This window comes from Ursus arctos, unplaced genomic scaffold (assembly GCF_023065955.2).
Source record: "Ursus arctos isolate Adak ecotype North America unplaced genomic scaffold, UrsArc2.0 scaffold_4, whole genome shotgun sequence".
NCBI classification, from domain to species: Eukaryota; Metazoa; Chordata; class Mammalia; order Carnivora; family Ursidae; genus Ursus; species Ursus arctos.
The window spans coordinates 20,224,401-20,239,342 of NW_026623056.1; the positions used below are offsets into that span (position 1 = coordinate 20,224,401).

The 14,942-nt window shown below is 42.0% G+C and overlaps 1 protein-coding gene across 36 annotated transcripts in view; it reads left to right on the forward strand.

The window, feature by feature from the left end:
- LPP (LIM domain containing preferred translocation partner in lipoma) overlaps positions 1 to 14,942 on the forward strand; it is a 655,397-nt gene that overhangs the window by 309,431 nt on the left and 331,024 nt on the right. For 31 of the 36 annotated variants that reach the window (XM_048214797.2, XM_048214791.2, XM_057306896.1 and 28 more), the window contains one exon: positions 4,077 to 4,202. In XM_048214797.2, coding sequence (XP_048070754.2) covers positions 4,077 to 4,202 — 126 coding nt within the window. The remainder of the gene's footprint in view (positions 1 to 4,076; positions 4,203 to 14,942) is intronic. The other 5 variants (XM_048214810.2, XM_044383386.3, XM_048214813.2 and 2 more) reach the window with 1 other exon arrangement.

The following is a 14,942-nucleotide window of genomic DNA, read 5'->3' on the forward strand; positions in this document are numbered from 1 at the left end:
CAACCCTAAACCTGTGGAAAACTGGAGCCTGAGGATTACGTAGCCTCCTTTCATCCCTTAGGTGGGGAGATCTGAGGCATGCTTCCCAGGGCTCCTTAGAGCACCCCCGCCCCAGCAGAGTGGAGCCCTAGTTGTCCACAGTGTTGGCCAGCTCACTCTAGCACCTTTGAATTGGCCTTTCCCCCTCCCCTGCTTAAATCTTCCAGCCCTTCAGTCTTGTTTCCTGAGAGTCATTTCCCAAACAAGTGACCTACACACCAGCTTTTGTCTCAGGCCTTGTTTTTTGGCAGAACCTGGGCTAAGACACTGGAAATCTCTCTAGTTTGGTCGAAGAGCATGAGAATTGTTATTATTACAGTGACCCCTTAATAGGACGTCATGTAGAATCTAGAAAAGTCGCTTTAAGCAACGTGCCAGGGGAGTCTTCCTTATTGTTGTGGGGCCTTGAGCAGGTGATTGTAAGGCTGCAGGGATAGGAAGTTAGGAAAACACATTGCTAAGGGTGTACGACTCTGTGAGTTGGTTGTTAAGACGGTTGCCTCTGGGATCTAGTATAGAGTGTTGAGAGTAGAGGATAGTTCCGCAGAGGAGAGGACCGAGAGGAGCACTGCTGTAGGAAGTGGCAGGAGTTCCATGAGTTAAACCGAGGCATAAAATAGAGACACTCAAGTGAGAAAGAGACCTGTTCTGATCTATAATGGGGATTGAAATATGGCAGCAGAGCTCTTATCAGAAGGTCAGGCAGGGCAGTGAGGGGCTGGGGGTCTTAGTGCAAAATCCCGCAGCACTAGGCTGAGACCTGTTGAATTACGTCAACCTAATAGGAGAAACTAAAAATGAGGAGTAGTCCCAACTTGGAGGGAAGAGAGGATAAGGACGCTGGATGCCAACTGAAGCCTTACATGTACGGGCTCGTTAAGCACTATAATTACTTGCTTCATTGTATAGCTCAGGATGACTCCATGACTTTTGAGTCTGTGGTTAGATATCCCAGTACTCAGAGCATGGGCAGTTGATGTACTTTCTACTACAGTTAAAGTACAGATGTTGAAGACCTGATTAAATTCTGTCTCTTTACTGATACCCCAAGGGGACACTTAATGAATGATGCTCCCTTTAAGAAGAAGAATAATTAACAATAGCTATATTATTCATATTAATTTATAGTTACTGGTTACTATAATTAATGCTATTTAAGAAAATGATCATAATTATAGCACTTTACAGTTTACAAAGTATTTTCCCATCCATTTTCTTATCTGAATTTTGTAACATTCTTCTGGCTTAGGTAGGGCAGGTGAGGGGGAGGAAACTACGGCCCAGAGAAGAATTGAACCAATCCCCCACCCTTACCGATATAGTATGCTGTCTGTGACGCTATGGAAATACACATAGGAGAATCAGATTCACATAGTTCTCAGTTGCCTTCCCAAACACCAATGTCCTGTCTTTCCATGTTGTACCAGGACCCATTCCCCAGAATGTTTACATGAATGTTAAGTTTTAAAGGGATTTTATTTCTTATACTACTGCCATATTTCATAGTTAGTACTTCTGAGTGGGATAAGGATGAAATCACCTCTGATAGTGGGATTAGCACTCTGAAACATATCTTCCTAGGGCAGAGACCCATGGGCCTTGTAGGGCTTGGTCAAACTGGAAATTCAGAGTCTGAGAAGATATAACCCACCTGCTATTATTACTATTTTCCATTTTTGGCTATGGCAAGAGAGCAGAGGAAAATCTCTCAATTTTCTCAAGGGCAATCTACAAATCTGAATCAGCATGGGAATCAGCATGAATCTACAAATCCCATACAGCATGGGATATACAGACAGACACAGGTGTGCGCACACCACGCTGGGATTCTGATCCCCTTTCTCGAACCTATTCTGTATTCCATATACTAGAGCGTCCAATGCCCCTGCCATACGTCTAGCTGCATTCACCCGAAAGATGCGGATATGAAGAAGGTTGCTGACTGGACCTGTGGCAGAGTCTGTCATTACTCGTTCATTTATTTACTCAAAGAATTTCTTGAACACTTCCATGGATGAGGACCTGAATAAGATTCTGGGGAAACAGTGAGGAGCAAAATGGACAAAATCCTGTCCTTATGTAGTGTGTGTTCTCTTGGGCAGACTGACAATAGACGGCCAAATACATAGAAAAGGCACTGTTAGATGATGACAGATATTATGAGAAAAATACACAAAACGGGGTGAGGGGTCAGGGTGCAAGGATCATAGAAATACACTCAGACCCAGAAAATGACAAGGAGGCTGCTTTAGGTGATGGGATAAACATTACCCCTATTCACAGAGGGCTCACAAGGAAGGACATCACTGCCTCTGGGACCGACAACCGTCTGTGCTTGGCTCTGTGGGGCTGGGCCATGACTTCATAGATGTTGATGCTATCAGGGTTCCTGGGACAGATCAGGTCCAGGGGGATAAACTCACGTAAGCTAAATTCACAAGAGACTGACAGACACACCAGATCCTATTTGGTCTGTTTTCTGCAGAGACTTAAATTTTAAGTTCCAGGAGTCAGGAAAGGTGGGTTGGTGAGCAGGCTACTAGAGGAAAAGGAATGAGTGGTATTAATACTATTATGCTACTGTTATCCGATGTAGCATACACACTAACAAGATACATTACTTGGAGGAGTGTAAGATTTAGTGTTAGCTTAGCAGGGTACCCTATTTTCTGTTGTAGCTGAGGATATTCTGGTTTCTTGGCCAATGCTTTTTCTAAACTCTTTCACACACTATCCTGATATTTAATGGCCTTAGATAAGTTTAACAGAGTTGATTAGATTACACCAATTTCCCATTATTTCATTTTGATTGGGTCTTGCTATAGACACTTTGGAGATATAGATAGATAGATAGATAGATAGATAGATAGATAGATAGATAGATAGATAGATAGATATAGATAGATATAGATATAGATATAATTTTACTTATTTGTCAGAGAGAGAATGAGAGAGAGCATAAGCAGGGGGAAGGGCACACAGACAGATAGGCAGGCTCCCTGCTGAGCAAGGAGCCTGATGCAAGGCTTGATCCCAGGACCCCAGGATCATGACCTGAGCCGAAGGCAGAAGCTTAACCAACTCAGCCTCCCAGGAGCCCCAACACTTTGGTTTCTTGATGGAGTCATAAGAGACACTCTCAATACTGTCCACATCAGTATTACTTTGTCACCTTAAAAGATGATTTTAACTCACCCTGCTTCCAAATCTGAAGACCATCTCAGTTTTTGTTTCCTTGCCTTAAGCTCTAGGCAGACTGTTTGCTGGTTTTCCCCAAGCCTGCTCATGATTCCTAGGAATGCCCTTGTGACAGTGTCTCGCCCTCTACTCACCCCCTGTGCTTCGGAGTGCAGGTGGGGGTCAGCGCATGTGATAACATGTGGTATTGACATGTGAAGTCCAGAGATCTCCGGCTTCATAACCAGTGACCACTGCCACATGCTTCCTCTGCAGCCCCTTGGCTAGAACTCTGAGCGGACCCATTCTAGTGCACTTTGAAGGGGCATTGCTTGGAACGCACTGTCTCTCTCACAGACACGTCTGACGCCCACACTTAACCCGCTGATTCCTCTTCCTAGACCATCAGACTCCCGCCTGTGCCCCTTCCTGCTCCAGCTCAAATGCTGCCATTCTATGTGATGGTTTCTGAACACAAAGAACTTGTAATGTCTCCCCAGCTGGATCTGTTCCTTCAGCCCAGGAGTGGAGACATTTCTTTCCTTTTACTTGTAGACTCATCAAAAAAAAAAAAGCCTCTAATGGATGTGATTTTAGGCAAATCACTTAATATCTTTCAGTTTTCTTATTTGTCAAAACAGGATAATTCTACTTCAGGTTTTGTAAAAGATGAAATAAATGAGGTGCAGAAAAGCTTGGACAAAGCCACACTGTAACTTGAGAGATTTGCACACAGACTGATATCACTAGATATTGGAAATGTTTTTTGTTTTGGTTTTGCTTTTTTGGTTTTTTGGTTTTTTGTGTTTGTGTGTGTGTGTGTGTGTGTGTTTTGTGTAACATGTCTCTGTTGCTTCTAGCAGGGAAATCCTGGAGGCAAGACCCTTGAGGAGAGACGTTCCAGCCTGGATGCCGAGATAGACTCGCTGACTAGCATCTTGGCCGACCTTGAGTGCAGCTCCCCCTACAAGCCTCGGCCCCCACAGGTAAGAGCCCTCTGTGAACGTGTCCACGCTGCCAACCCCAGGGAGGCCACAGCGACCTGAGCGAACAGGCCGTATCTTGTTGCCCTTCCATTCTTTTTTGATCTTCTCAGAGTCCGTGTTCTACATTGTCATTTTTGTTTTTTTAATATCAACGTATGCTAGTTGACAGAAACTTCAATTGAATTTGTGAGTATTTTTTTAAAGGAACACAAGAATGTCATACAAAAGTGTGAAAACCAAACCTGCTCTTACTTTATTGCCCTGTACTTCTTCTGGCTTTCCCTCTGAGGGCTGTTTTGTTATGTGTTGGCAGAGTCTTCACAAATATGCTTTAGCATGGCGAGGGTCAAGTTAAAGTGAGGGCTGCCTCTTCTGTACAGAGACCCTTTATGTTGGAGATGGAGGTGGCTTCTATTTTGGGTGGTTGTTGCAAGTAATGCTCTGAGGGACATGTCCCTGTCCATTTTCCTTGGAGTTCCTTAACCGTCTCCGATGCCTCAGGGTGGGATTTCTACATTGAGGAGCACGACTTGTTTTACTTTTCTTTCCAAAGCTGGTGAACAGCTTATAGTGGCATCGGCGCTTTGGAAATGTGTGTTTCTCCTCCATCTCACCAGAGTTAGTGATAGCAATTAGGATCTGTATTGTAAGGGCAAGTGGAGCCCTCTCATTAGCTCTTCTGTGCATTTCTGTGCTTACTTTGGAGCTTGGCCACTTCTCTGCTCCTCAGTTTATTACCTGCATCGCCGAAGCTCATCTCCCCCTGCTGCCGGTCATCGTGTCTCTCTCGGGTCTCGAGGAGGCCACAGCAGATCTATTCGAGGGCTTCCGGGTCCTCAGAAGACAGCCAGCAGAACTCTAGGTGCAGACATGGGCCTGGCACTGTCATCACTGTTGTTCAACTCATGTGATGTTTGCTTGGCTACGTGCTAGTGCGTCCGGCACCCGGGGACTACGTGCTAGTGCGTTCAGCACCCTGGGCCTCGTGCTGGTTCTTGAACAGCAGCTCCTGTGTTCACAGTGGTTTCTTTCACGAGCTAAAAGCCAGTCCTGCCTCTCTGCTGTCAGTCATTTCCACACAGAAGATGGCAGTGCTTTCCTCGTTAGACATATTCCCATGACCCCTTCTACACACGTAATGGGGCCGTCAGCCGCGTGGAGGCACAAGGTGAAACGCCAGAGCTCCACCGGGCCTGCCCCTGGTGAAAGTGCATTTCACTGCTGTCAGCGTGCCCTGGGCGGCTGGTATGGAGCAGGCGCTCTGGTCTGTTGGGGGAACTGCTGGGAGAAGGAAAGTGAGCCGTTGAAAGGGAGGAAAAAGAACCACGCTGCCATCTTCCAAGAGCCCATGGTTTCAGAAGTCATACTCTGGCAGATACGGTAGAAGTACGTGAACGTGGCAGGCTCTGAGAAGGTGTGTCAGAGAACCTGCCTGTTCAGCTGGAGGGAGGGGGCACTGCATGTTGGGGGCCAGAAGGGAGAAGAGCCTGAGCTGGAAAGCAGGAAGGTCCAGGGTGCGGTCAGGGCGCTGCGAGCCGCTGGGTGGCTGCAGAGGACGCCCCTGAAGGCTTGGAGTGGCTCGAGGACCACAAGCTTCCCTACCGACAGCCTGTGCACACGGTGGAAGGCCAGATTAACATTCTGTCCTGTCATTTATAAAGATAATGGGGAATAGTTGAAGGTTTTCAAGCAGGGGAAAATTACAGTTCATTCTAGAAAAAAACACAAACAAAAACACAGAAACAAGACCAACGCTGGAAAGATGCCAGAGGATGAGCCCAAGTCGAAGAATTATTCTTCAACGAGCCTTGCTTACTTCATCGCTCCTGGCCATTGTTTGATGTTAAACATTTTCTCTTATTCCCCCCAACACATACCTCAAGCCCAGTGTCTCAGGACGGCGAGACCACTGACTTTACAGCTGGACTCACCTGTCTTATGCTCAAATACTTCTACAACCCCCCACACCGGCCCGCCCTTTTTAAATAGGGCTTTTCTTTAGGTGGTTTTGTTTTTTTTTTTTTTTTTTAAATCTCCTAAATTTTTGTACCCTAGTATATACTAGGGAGGTTCTGCTTAGAGGTTTTTGCTTAATATAGCTTTCATTCTTTTTTTTTTTTTTTTTTAAGATTTTATTTATTTATTCAACAGAGATAGAGACAGCCAGAGAGAGAGGGAACACAAGCAGGGGGAGTGGGAGAGGAAGAAGCAGGCTCATAGCAGAGGAGCCTGATGTGGGGCTCGATCCCATAACGCTGGGATCATGCCCTGAGCCGAAGGCAGACGCTTAACCGCTGTGCCACCCAGGCGCCCCTATAGCTTTCATTCTGGAAGGCTCTGTCTGTGCATGCCTCCCATAAATCTCTGCATTTCAGTGGGTCAATCAGCATCTACATTTCTGTTTGAGCCATCGTACTGTGCACACAAACTCGTAATCACAGATATTTGGACAGTACTTTACTGATTGTAAAGCACTTTCATGTATGTTCTCACTTGAGTAAGAGACAGATGCCTCAACTCTGAGATACAGAGGGTGTGCTTAGTTTGCGGCGGGAAACAAAGATGAGGCAGGTAAGTGACGTATCTCAGGGCATAACAGCTGGACCTTGACTTTTTTTTGTGTTTGGTTTTAAGTTCCAGAACAAGATTGAGGATGCCAGGATTTTTTTTGTTTTTATTTTAATTTTTAATTTTTTTTTTAACCAATGACAAGACTATGAAATCAGTCATATGAGTAACAGTATCCCTTAAGTATGGCTTTCTCATAAAAAAACATTTAGAAGGTTAAAAAAACTAATAATGGGAACCCTTAAATAGAAGAAGTTGAGGATTAGGAGAAAATCTACTTTCAATATGCCTGTTCCATTCAGAAATTAAAGAGGGCTCCTTTCTAACTTTTTTTTTATTATTCTGATTTAGGAAAGCAAGGGTTAATTGAGAGATACATCTCATTCCTCTGAATTATCTTCACTCTGGTAGAACTGAATTAGACGTGTTAGTATTTATTGGTTAACATAATTATATGCTGTGAGAACAATAATCACACGTTTAAAATATTAAAAAAAAATATGTGCCAAGAGAAGATGATATCTGCAGGAGACTGTGTTGTGTTGTAATTAAAAGGTACTTGGAAAGTCCTAGAAATGTAGACTATTAATGCCCAACTTTGATGTTTCCATTTTTGATACAAAGCAAATGACAAAATCTGTTGAGTCACCTGAATACTTAAAGTAAGCTAGTAGGTCTCTGATTTCTCATTATTTAAACATGTGTTGTATGCTTACCCAAGCCCACCTCTGAATCACCTTTGTTAGCCTGCTTTGACTCATGGATCTAAGGGACAATGATGATATGTGTGAAGTATTTGCAGAGTGAGAGGTCCAAAGGAGCTCTATAACTTCAAAAAGTGTCTGAGCTATTAAAAATATATCTTATGGGACATCTTCTTTCTTTTTCCAAGGGAATCATTCGTGCTCTCAGGTTTCCCAGCTTTAGTTCGGTGTGCTTATTTATCCATTTTTTAATTTGGGAAATTTGGCTTCATTCTACATATTCGCTCACTCACCTAACATTTATTGAGATCCCACTGTGGATTAGGCATTGGAAACATAAAGATCAGCATCAACATTTCCTTGCTCTAGAGTAATTTCTGGTCTTAGAGAAGAGATAAACCCATAAACAATTAGAAAGGACACCAAAGAAGCACTTTCCTCTGCTGCTTGAAATTATCATGTGACTCACCAGATGTTGAAATTGTTGAAAAATCAAAAATAGGAATATCAGCATTATACTTATATACCTTTCTAGGGAAGTGTCAGGGGGGACACCATGGAGCATTTGAGTTTTCTTGGCTGCCCATGTCATGGGAAGGACATGGGATTCAAGGTACCAGAAAAAAAGGAATGAGGAAGTCAAGGAATGTTGAATGTGAATGCCTTGTTTGAGGAATGAGTTAGGTCCTTTGTGACATACAGGATATGTGGAATGCAAAGGGGAATGGTAGATGAAGAAATCACCTGTACTTAATACCTAGGTATCCCTCTTGATGCCCAAGTACTTATAGTAAGAGGAGGATGGGCAGTACGGGCGTGGGGGATGGAGGGAGATAGCAATAGTGCTTCTGGCTACAGTGGGATTGGGGGTAATTTTTTAAATGAATTTTATGATGTAAAAATACACATTTGTGACATTGCACAGAATTATGCAATGAAACTACCTTAGTGTTTGAAACTAAAATTTCTCATCATTTTAAAATGCGTGTATTAGGAAAGAGTTTTAGAGGAGCAGCTGTGAGAAGGTCAGAGGTGGTTATGGAGTGAATCACAGACCCAGTATGATCATAGAGTATCCGAGCTTAAGTGAGCTCTTGAGGTCATGTAGCCCAACACTTACTTTGTAGAAGGAAAGTTTTTCCCCAGAGAGGGAAAGAATATTGTTCAATGAGGCTCAGTTAGAGGCGAGATGAATGGATCTCTTTTGCCTGAACCATGCTATAATGGTTCTCTGTGGATGATAACAACCACCGAGGGACAGTGTGGTTCTTTTTAGCATCTCAATTAGTTTATTCCACAGTGTCTCTCTTTTGTGGTACTTTCCTTAAAAATATGTCTTGGAAACATAACAAAGGAGGAGATAAAGAACATACCTCAAAGGTAAACAGAAAATTTATGCCCATATAGCATCTGTGAGTTAGTAGATAACCTGACCTTACCCACTGAGTATCATTTCTGGGTAGAAGTGCAGCTATGCTAGGGTTCAATTGTAATTCTGTCAGTTTCTTAGAAGACAAAGGATAAATCATGAATTTTCCCCCCTTCTCTTAGCAGAGGCAGAGCTAGAGCGCTGGTCTTCTAATCCCTAGTACAAAACTGCCTCTTCTTCCCACGAGAAGTTGGGTAGCATTGGAGCTGGTCCCTAGGTGACCTGGAAAAACTTTCAGATATTTTATATTACTAGTTCATGGTACCTGGGGATTTAGTAACTTTTGAATCAAGTCACTTTTCAATTGATCGAATGCGGTTTCCCTATCCTCATTTATGCTAGTATGAAAATGTTGGAGAGATTTTGGGCAATAAGGATGGGTCTGGGCATAGTTTGAGAGTTTAGAGTCCAAATTTGCCAGGAAGAAGATTACTGTTTTCTCCATTCCATGTGCTCACCTCTCTGGGAAGAGCTTCATTTGTGAGAACTATGCCATCACCAGGCTGAGCTGCCTTTTCTTTGTTTCTAAGATGGGCATGGTAACTACAGTGACTTCCCTTTGGCAGAGAGGCAGTATTGTTCTACAGCTACAAGAAATAAGATGTTCGCGCAAAGCGACCAACCTTTCACACGATTCTTCCCATTTTGCCTTGGGATTGTTAGCTTGTGTTGCTTTAAAGCTTTGGGTCTTTGAAGATTTGGAGCTCATCATTTCTGCATGCTGTTTACCCTGTAAATGACATATTTATCTTCCTAATTTAAGGCATTTAAAAATGACTGTAACTTCTTAGTCTATTTGGAAACAGAACATACATGCTGTTTGGTCACATGGACACACTTTAATTGCAATCCCTGGGCTCCCACACTAAGTTCTTTGCACAGAGCAATAATCTGTGAGGCCAACTGAGAAAGTATTTCAGGTGTGTGCGTGTTGTATGGAAGGCTGTTTATTAGGAATTCACGTGGCCCGAGGGCTTGGAGACAGTGTAATCAGGGTGGAGTCTGGTGGTGCCATGGATCTGCAATTCTCTTGCGTTCCCTGTTCTAGCTTGCAAAAGCCATGAGCAGCTGCAGGGGAGATTAATTAGTAATTAAATTTTTAATATTTCATATTATTCAGTGCAACCCAAACATGCAGGCCACTGGGGGTTGAAAGCTGAGGTGCACTGACACTCTGCTGGGATGTGGGCTCTCCTTGCACGCTGGGACCTGGTGGGTTCTTTGTTGGGTCTCTGGAGAATTGAGATACGAGCTGGGTCTTATGCTGTTTGAGAAAGGGAATAGGTGTGGACAGTGTTGGCTTCCTTTTCCTATATTCTCCTGGGAAAACCTTGGGAGCATGCTGTGATTTGCTAGAGAAAAGAAACACTGGAGTTGTCGCTATGTCTGCACTGTCTGTTTACTAATAGCTTTCTTTGAGAGCTATGGGAAAAGTTGAAAACACTGTAGAAACCTTATATATATATATATGAGACGAACTGGAGTACAAGAAAATAAAATGTGTGGAAATACCACTTGAGAAGAAACACAGATCTTATTATTTGCACTGTCCGCGTTGAGAAGATCGGGTTTATTTTGAATTAGTCTGTACCTGCTAGAAAACTTCAGCAGTGAAATAACAACGCGATGGGGGTGGAGGAGTGGTTAGCTGACTCAGACCTGCATGCCAAGAGTTTGATGACGGGCAATTAATTTTTAGATTGTATATAATTGCATCTCAATAACATTTATACCTCCTCCATTTTTTTTTTTAGAAGGTGATGCTTCTGTTTGTGTCATACGTGACAAATAATAATAAAGTTAGCTTTTAATCTTTGTTTTGGGTGCCATGAAAATAGAACATTTTCAGAGTGGAAATGTAGGCCAAAAATATACCTTGGATTGCACCTCTACAGAACTTTGGCAGACAAATGTCCATTTCACCTGCCCCAGTGTAAGAATGTGCTCCCTGTGTAGGGTGTAGGTTAGCTCCTAGCAGCGATGGGAGAGGGAGCCAAGCAGGTTGCTGCTGCTGAGTACCATGGAGAAGCCAGGCCTGCTAGAGCCGGGTGGGGGGTGGGGAGTCGTCTCTGGCACCTTGGCCTTGGTCCCGGGGGGTAGCCTTTAACCGATTTCTTTGCCATACCTGGGTGAGTCCTTGGCTCAGAGGTGATTGTCTTATATGACACCGAATCTCTCAATCCAGGCCTTGGTTTAAAAAGAGACACACAGAGCTGGCTGTTGATTTTCTCCCATTTTCTAATAGCATCTTAGTGAGAATGATTAACTCGGTGTCCGTGCAGAAGCACACACTGCATTTGTAAAATTAAGGAGCTTTCTTGTCAGGACTGGTTTCCCTGTTTCTTTCCTCCTCTCCCACTGTTTAAGTACTTATTTTGCAAGTAGCTTTGGTCTGAAACCCCATGTTCCCCCCCCCCCCCACCTTTTTTTTTTCCAATTTAAAAAGAAAATAAACAACAAATTACAAATCCAGCTATATTTTTTACTTAAGATGAGTAGACCTTACCATGGCAAGTACATAAGAATATTGAGTTTTAAGAGAAAAAGGCAAACCTCAGATAAGATATGGTCATTGTTTTTGTCCATCTTGATACCCGTATCCTTTATATGCTTCCTACTCAAACTAAAGTATAATGATGATAATGATGGTCTCTCTAGACAGAAGGTTGGAGGTGGTTAATAACCATTCCTACATATCACCATTTGTCATGGCGAGTAACTGGTCTGTCCTCCATGCAAAATATCACCTTGGACTATAACTGCTAAGGTTCTTTTCACACTGTGGAAAAACTACCAGGGAAGTCATGCATTGCCTTTCAGGGAATCTATTAATTACAAACATAGAACCAGAGTGCGTTGTGTTTCATGGTTTGAGCATCCATCTTTCCTTATAAAATTCTAACCTGGAGTTTTATTTGAAATAAAAGATACCAACTGGGCAAATACTTCTATTGAATCAGCCGGTATAGATTTCACTAGTAAGTACAGACAGGGACACTTGCGAATTTTGGAATTTGTCTCTCTGTTTTGGTCGCTGGGCCATCACCTCCATGTGCCCCTCAGTTATGCTGTCATATCAGAGTTCAAGGCCACAGAAGGGAATTGGATTGTGTTTTGCTCTACTGAATCACACACTGCTTAAATGTAAAGTAAGACATCTTACGACGGCACTCACAGAGTATACCTTACTGAGACCAGATAAAAGTGTGTGATGCCTTAAGCTTGAACAGCAAAGAAACGGTTGTGATAAGTACCAGACTGGGAAGTCCTTGAGACAAGATTATCTTTGGCACACAAGAGGCAGGCAAATTCATATTTACTGCCTACATGAGTAAATGTTGTCACCGAGTCCAGTAATGATGTAAGTATCCACACCCTCGAGGTCTGCCAGAGAATCCAGTCTAGATTTGACATCCGGCTAGTGCATAGCAAAGGTACTGTTGCTTTCTGATTTTTACATAGTGGGCATGTATTTGCATCAATTCAAAATAAGTACAACTGAGGCAAATGAGATTTGTTAAGGACAGCTTACTGATGGGTACTGATTCCGCTAGAATTTCTAGCTTTATCCCCTGGATTGCCTTTTGACACTTGAAGGCAGTGCACTTGGTTGAGAAGATGATATTACCTTAGGTTATAATTCAATACAATACCATTTTCTTATTATTGGGCTGGTATAAAAAATAAACATCAAGTTATTTTCTGTGTCCTCTTTAGAATTGCTGAAGTGAGAAAACCGTTCTCTTACTCAGTGTTTCCTAATACAAAGATCAATGTGATAAATTCGTTGAATTCAGTGATAGGGGACAAAAGTTACCTGAATGATGAACTGATAGATATTTCCTTTCTTCAGGAAAAAAAAAATGCAGAATTATCATATGACTCTTTTGCTTGGGTTTCTGTGATTCATCTTTTCCTTCCTTTACCACATTGTTTCTGATACCTCCTGACCAATATTTGAAATGTCATAAATATATGCCAGTTACAAGCCATTTCAAAACTAATGACTTTCCTAAATCTAACTTATGCTTTTTAAATGAAAATAAGCTCTGTATGTATGTACGTATGTGCGCCCATAAACATCCTTAAAAATATGTAAACTTCAGACTTTCTAAAAAGAGATCATTTAATTCTAAATGGATTCTTTGTTTATATTGACGGTAAACAATGGCTCCATTAAAGTAACATATTTGCTAGCATAAATAAAATATAAGATTTAAAGTGGGCTAAAGAGATAGAATATTTATTTGTCTCTTTTAAGAAATGTGGTGTTTCAGAAAGCTTAAAGGACTAGTAGTCATATGCATGAAGCCATTACCTGAATCATTTGTGAGGTGTTTTAAACTCTTCCTAATTTCATCTTGATATTTTACTACTTATATGAAAATATTGGAAAGTGCTGCTTCCTAGATGTTTCGAGATGTGCTAAGCTCCTTAGCAATAAGGAATCTTCTTGGCTGTCTCCACCACCCAACCTACACAGCGTGATGTTTTATTTCCCAAATGGCCAACTTATGTTAAATTGATCCTTACCCAAGCAGTCAAAGTCAGGAAACGGTTTTTATAAACAGCATCCTGGATGACATAATATTCTATGTAATATTAATTTTAGGGCTCCTTTTCTCATCAGCCAACCTAGCATAGCTAAAAGTTACGATGTTTAACTTTGTTTATGGGCAAGTCTATTTTTACAGTCACTTGCGATCAGACCTCACAAACAGCAAGGGGAGTAAAAAGAGAGAGAATTGGGTGGTCTGCTTGCAGCTGTGATAGAACAAGTTTTCTGAAGTACCTTCTGAAGGATGGGTATGAACGGAGATGGGTCATTCAGACCAGCACTCCTCTAACACTATCCATCATATCAGACAGGCAAAAGAGAAAGAAACAATAGGACTTGCTGCTGAAGATGTGAGAAGAAGACTAAGATGTACCTTGAAAACTGGGACTCATGGAGGGTGGCTTTATGAGCAGGGAAAGAGATTCAAGAACGTGGTGGCCATTGCATATGATTCTCCAAGAGCTGCTTGGATTTTCTCTCTATTATTTATTGATTGGTTTGTTCACTCATTTATTCATTTTTTTTCTTTTATTCATTGACTACTAAATTGAACATAAAATTTCTGTTGAGGTGTTGAGAAATCTTAAAGAGGGCCTGAGTGAATGGGGAGACATCCTGTGTTCATTGCTTAGGAGACTTAATATCATTAAGATGGTATGCTCCCCAAATTGTTGTACAGACTCAAAGCAATCCCTATCAGAATTCCAGCTTTCTTCTTTGTAGAAGTTGACAAGCAAATTTTAAAATTCATATGAAAATTGAAGGGATCAAGACTAGCCACAACAATCTTGGGGGGGGGGGGCAGTAGAAGACTCACACTTCCCAATTTCAAAACCTATTACAAAACTATAGGAATCAAGCAGTGTGGTACTAGCCTAAGGATACATGTAGTTCAATGGGATGGATTCGAGAGTCTGGAAATAAACCTTTACATTTATGACCAACTGATTTTCAGCGTTGGTGTCAAGACATTCAATGGGGGAAAGAATAGTTTTTCAACATATGATGCTAGAACAAGTGGATATCCACATGCAAAAGATTGAAGTTGGACTTCTAACTCAGATCATATATAAAAATTAACTTACGCTGGATCAAAGACATAAATATAAGAGCTAAAATTATAAAATTCTTAGAGAATAAATGGGAGTAATTTTCATGACCTTGAATTAGTCAGTAACACCAAAAGCACAAAGCAATTGAAGAAAAAACAGATACATTGTACTTCTTCAAAAGTAAACACTTTGCGGCACCTGGGTGGTGCAGTCGGTTAAGTGCCCAACTCTTGCTTTCAGCTCAGGTCATGATCTCAGGGTCCTGGGATCAAGCCCTGTGTCCTCTCCATGCTCAGTGTGGAGTCTGCTTGAGATTCTCTCTCCCTCTCCCTCTGCCCCTCCCACTTATGCTGTCTCTCTCTCTCTTTTCTCTAAAATAAATAAATAAATCTTTTAAAAAATAAGTAAACACTTGTGTGCCTCAAGTAA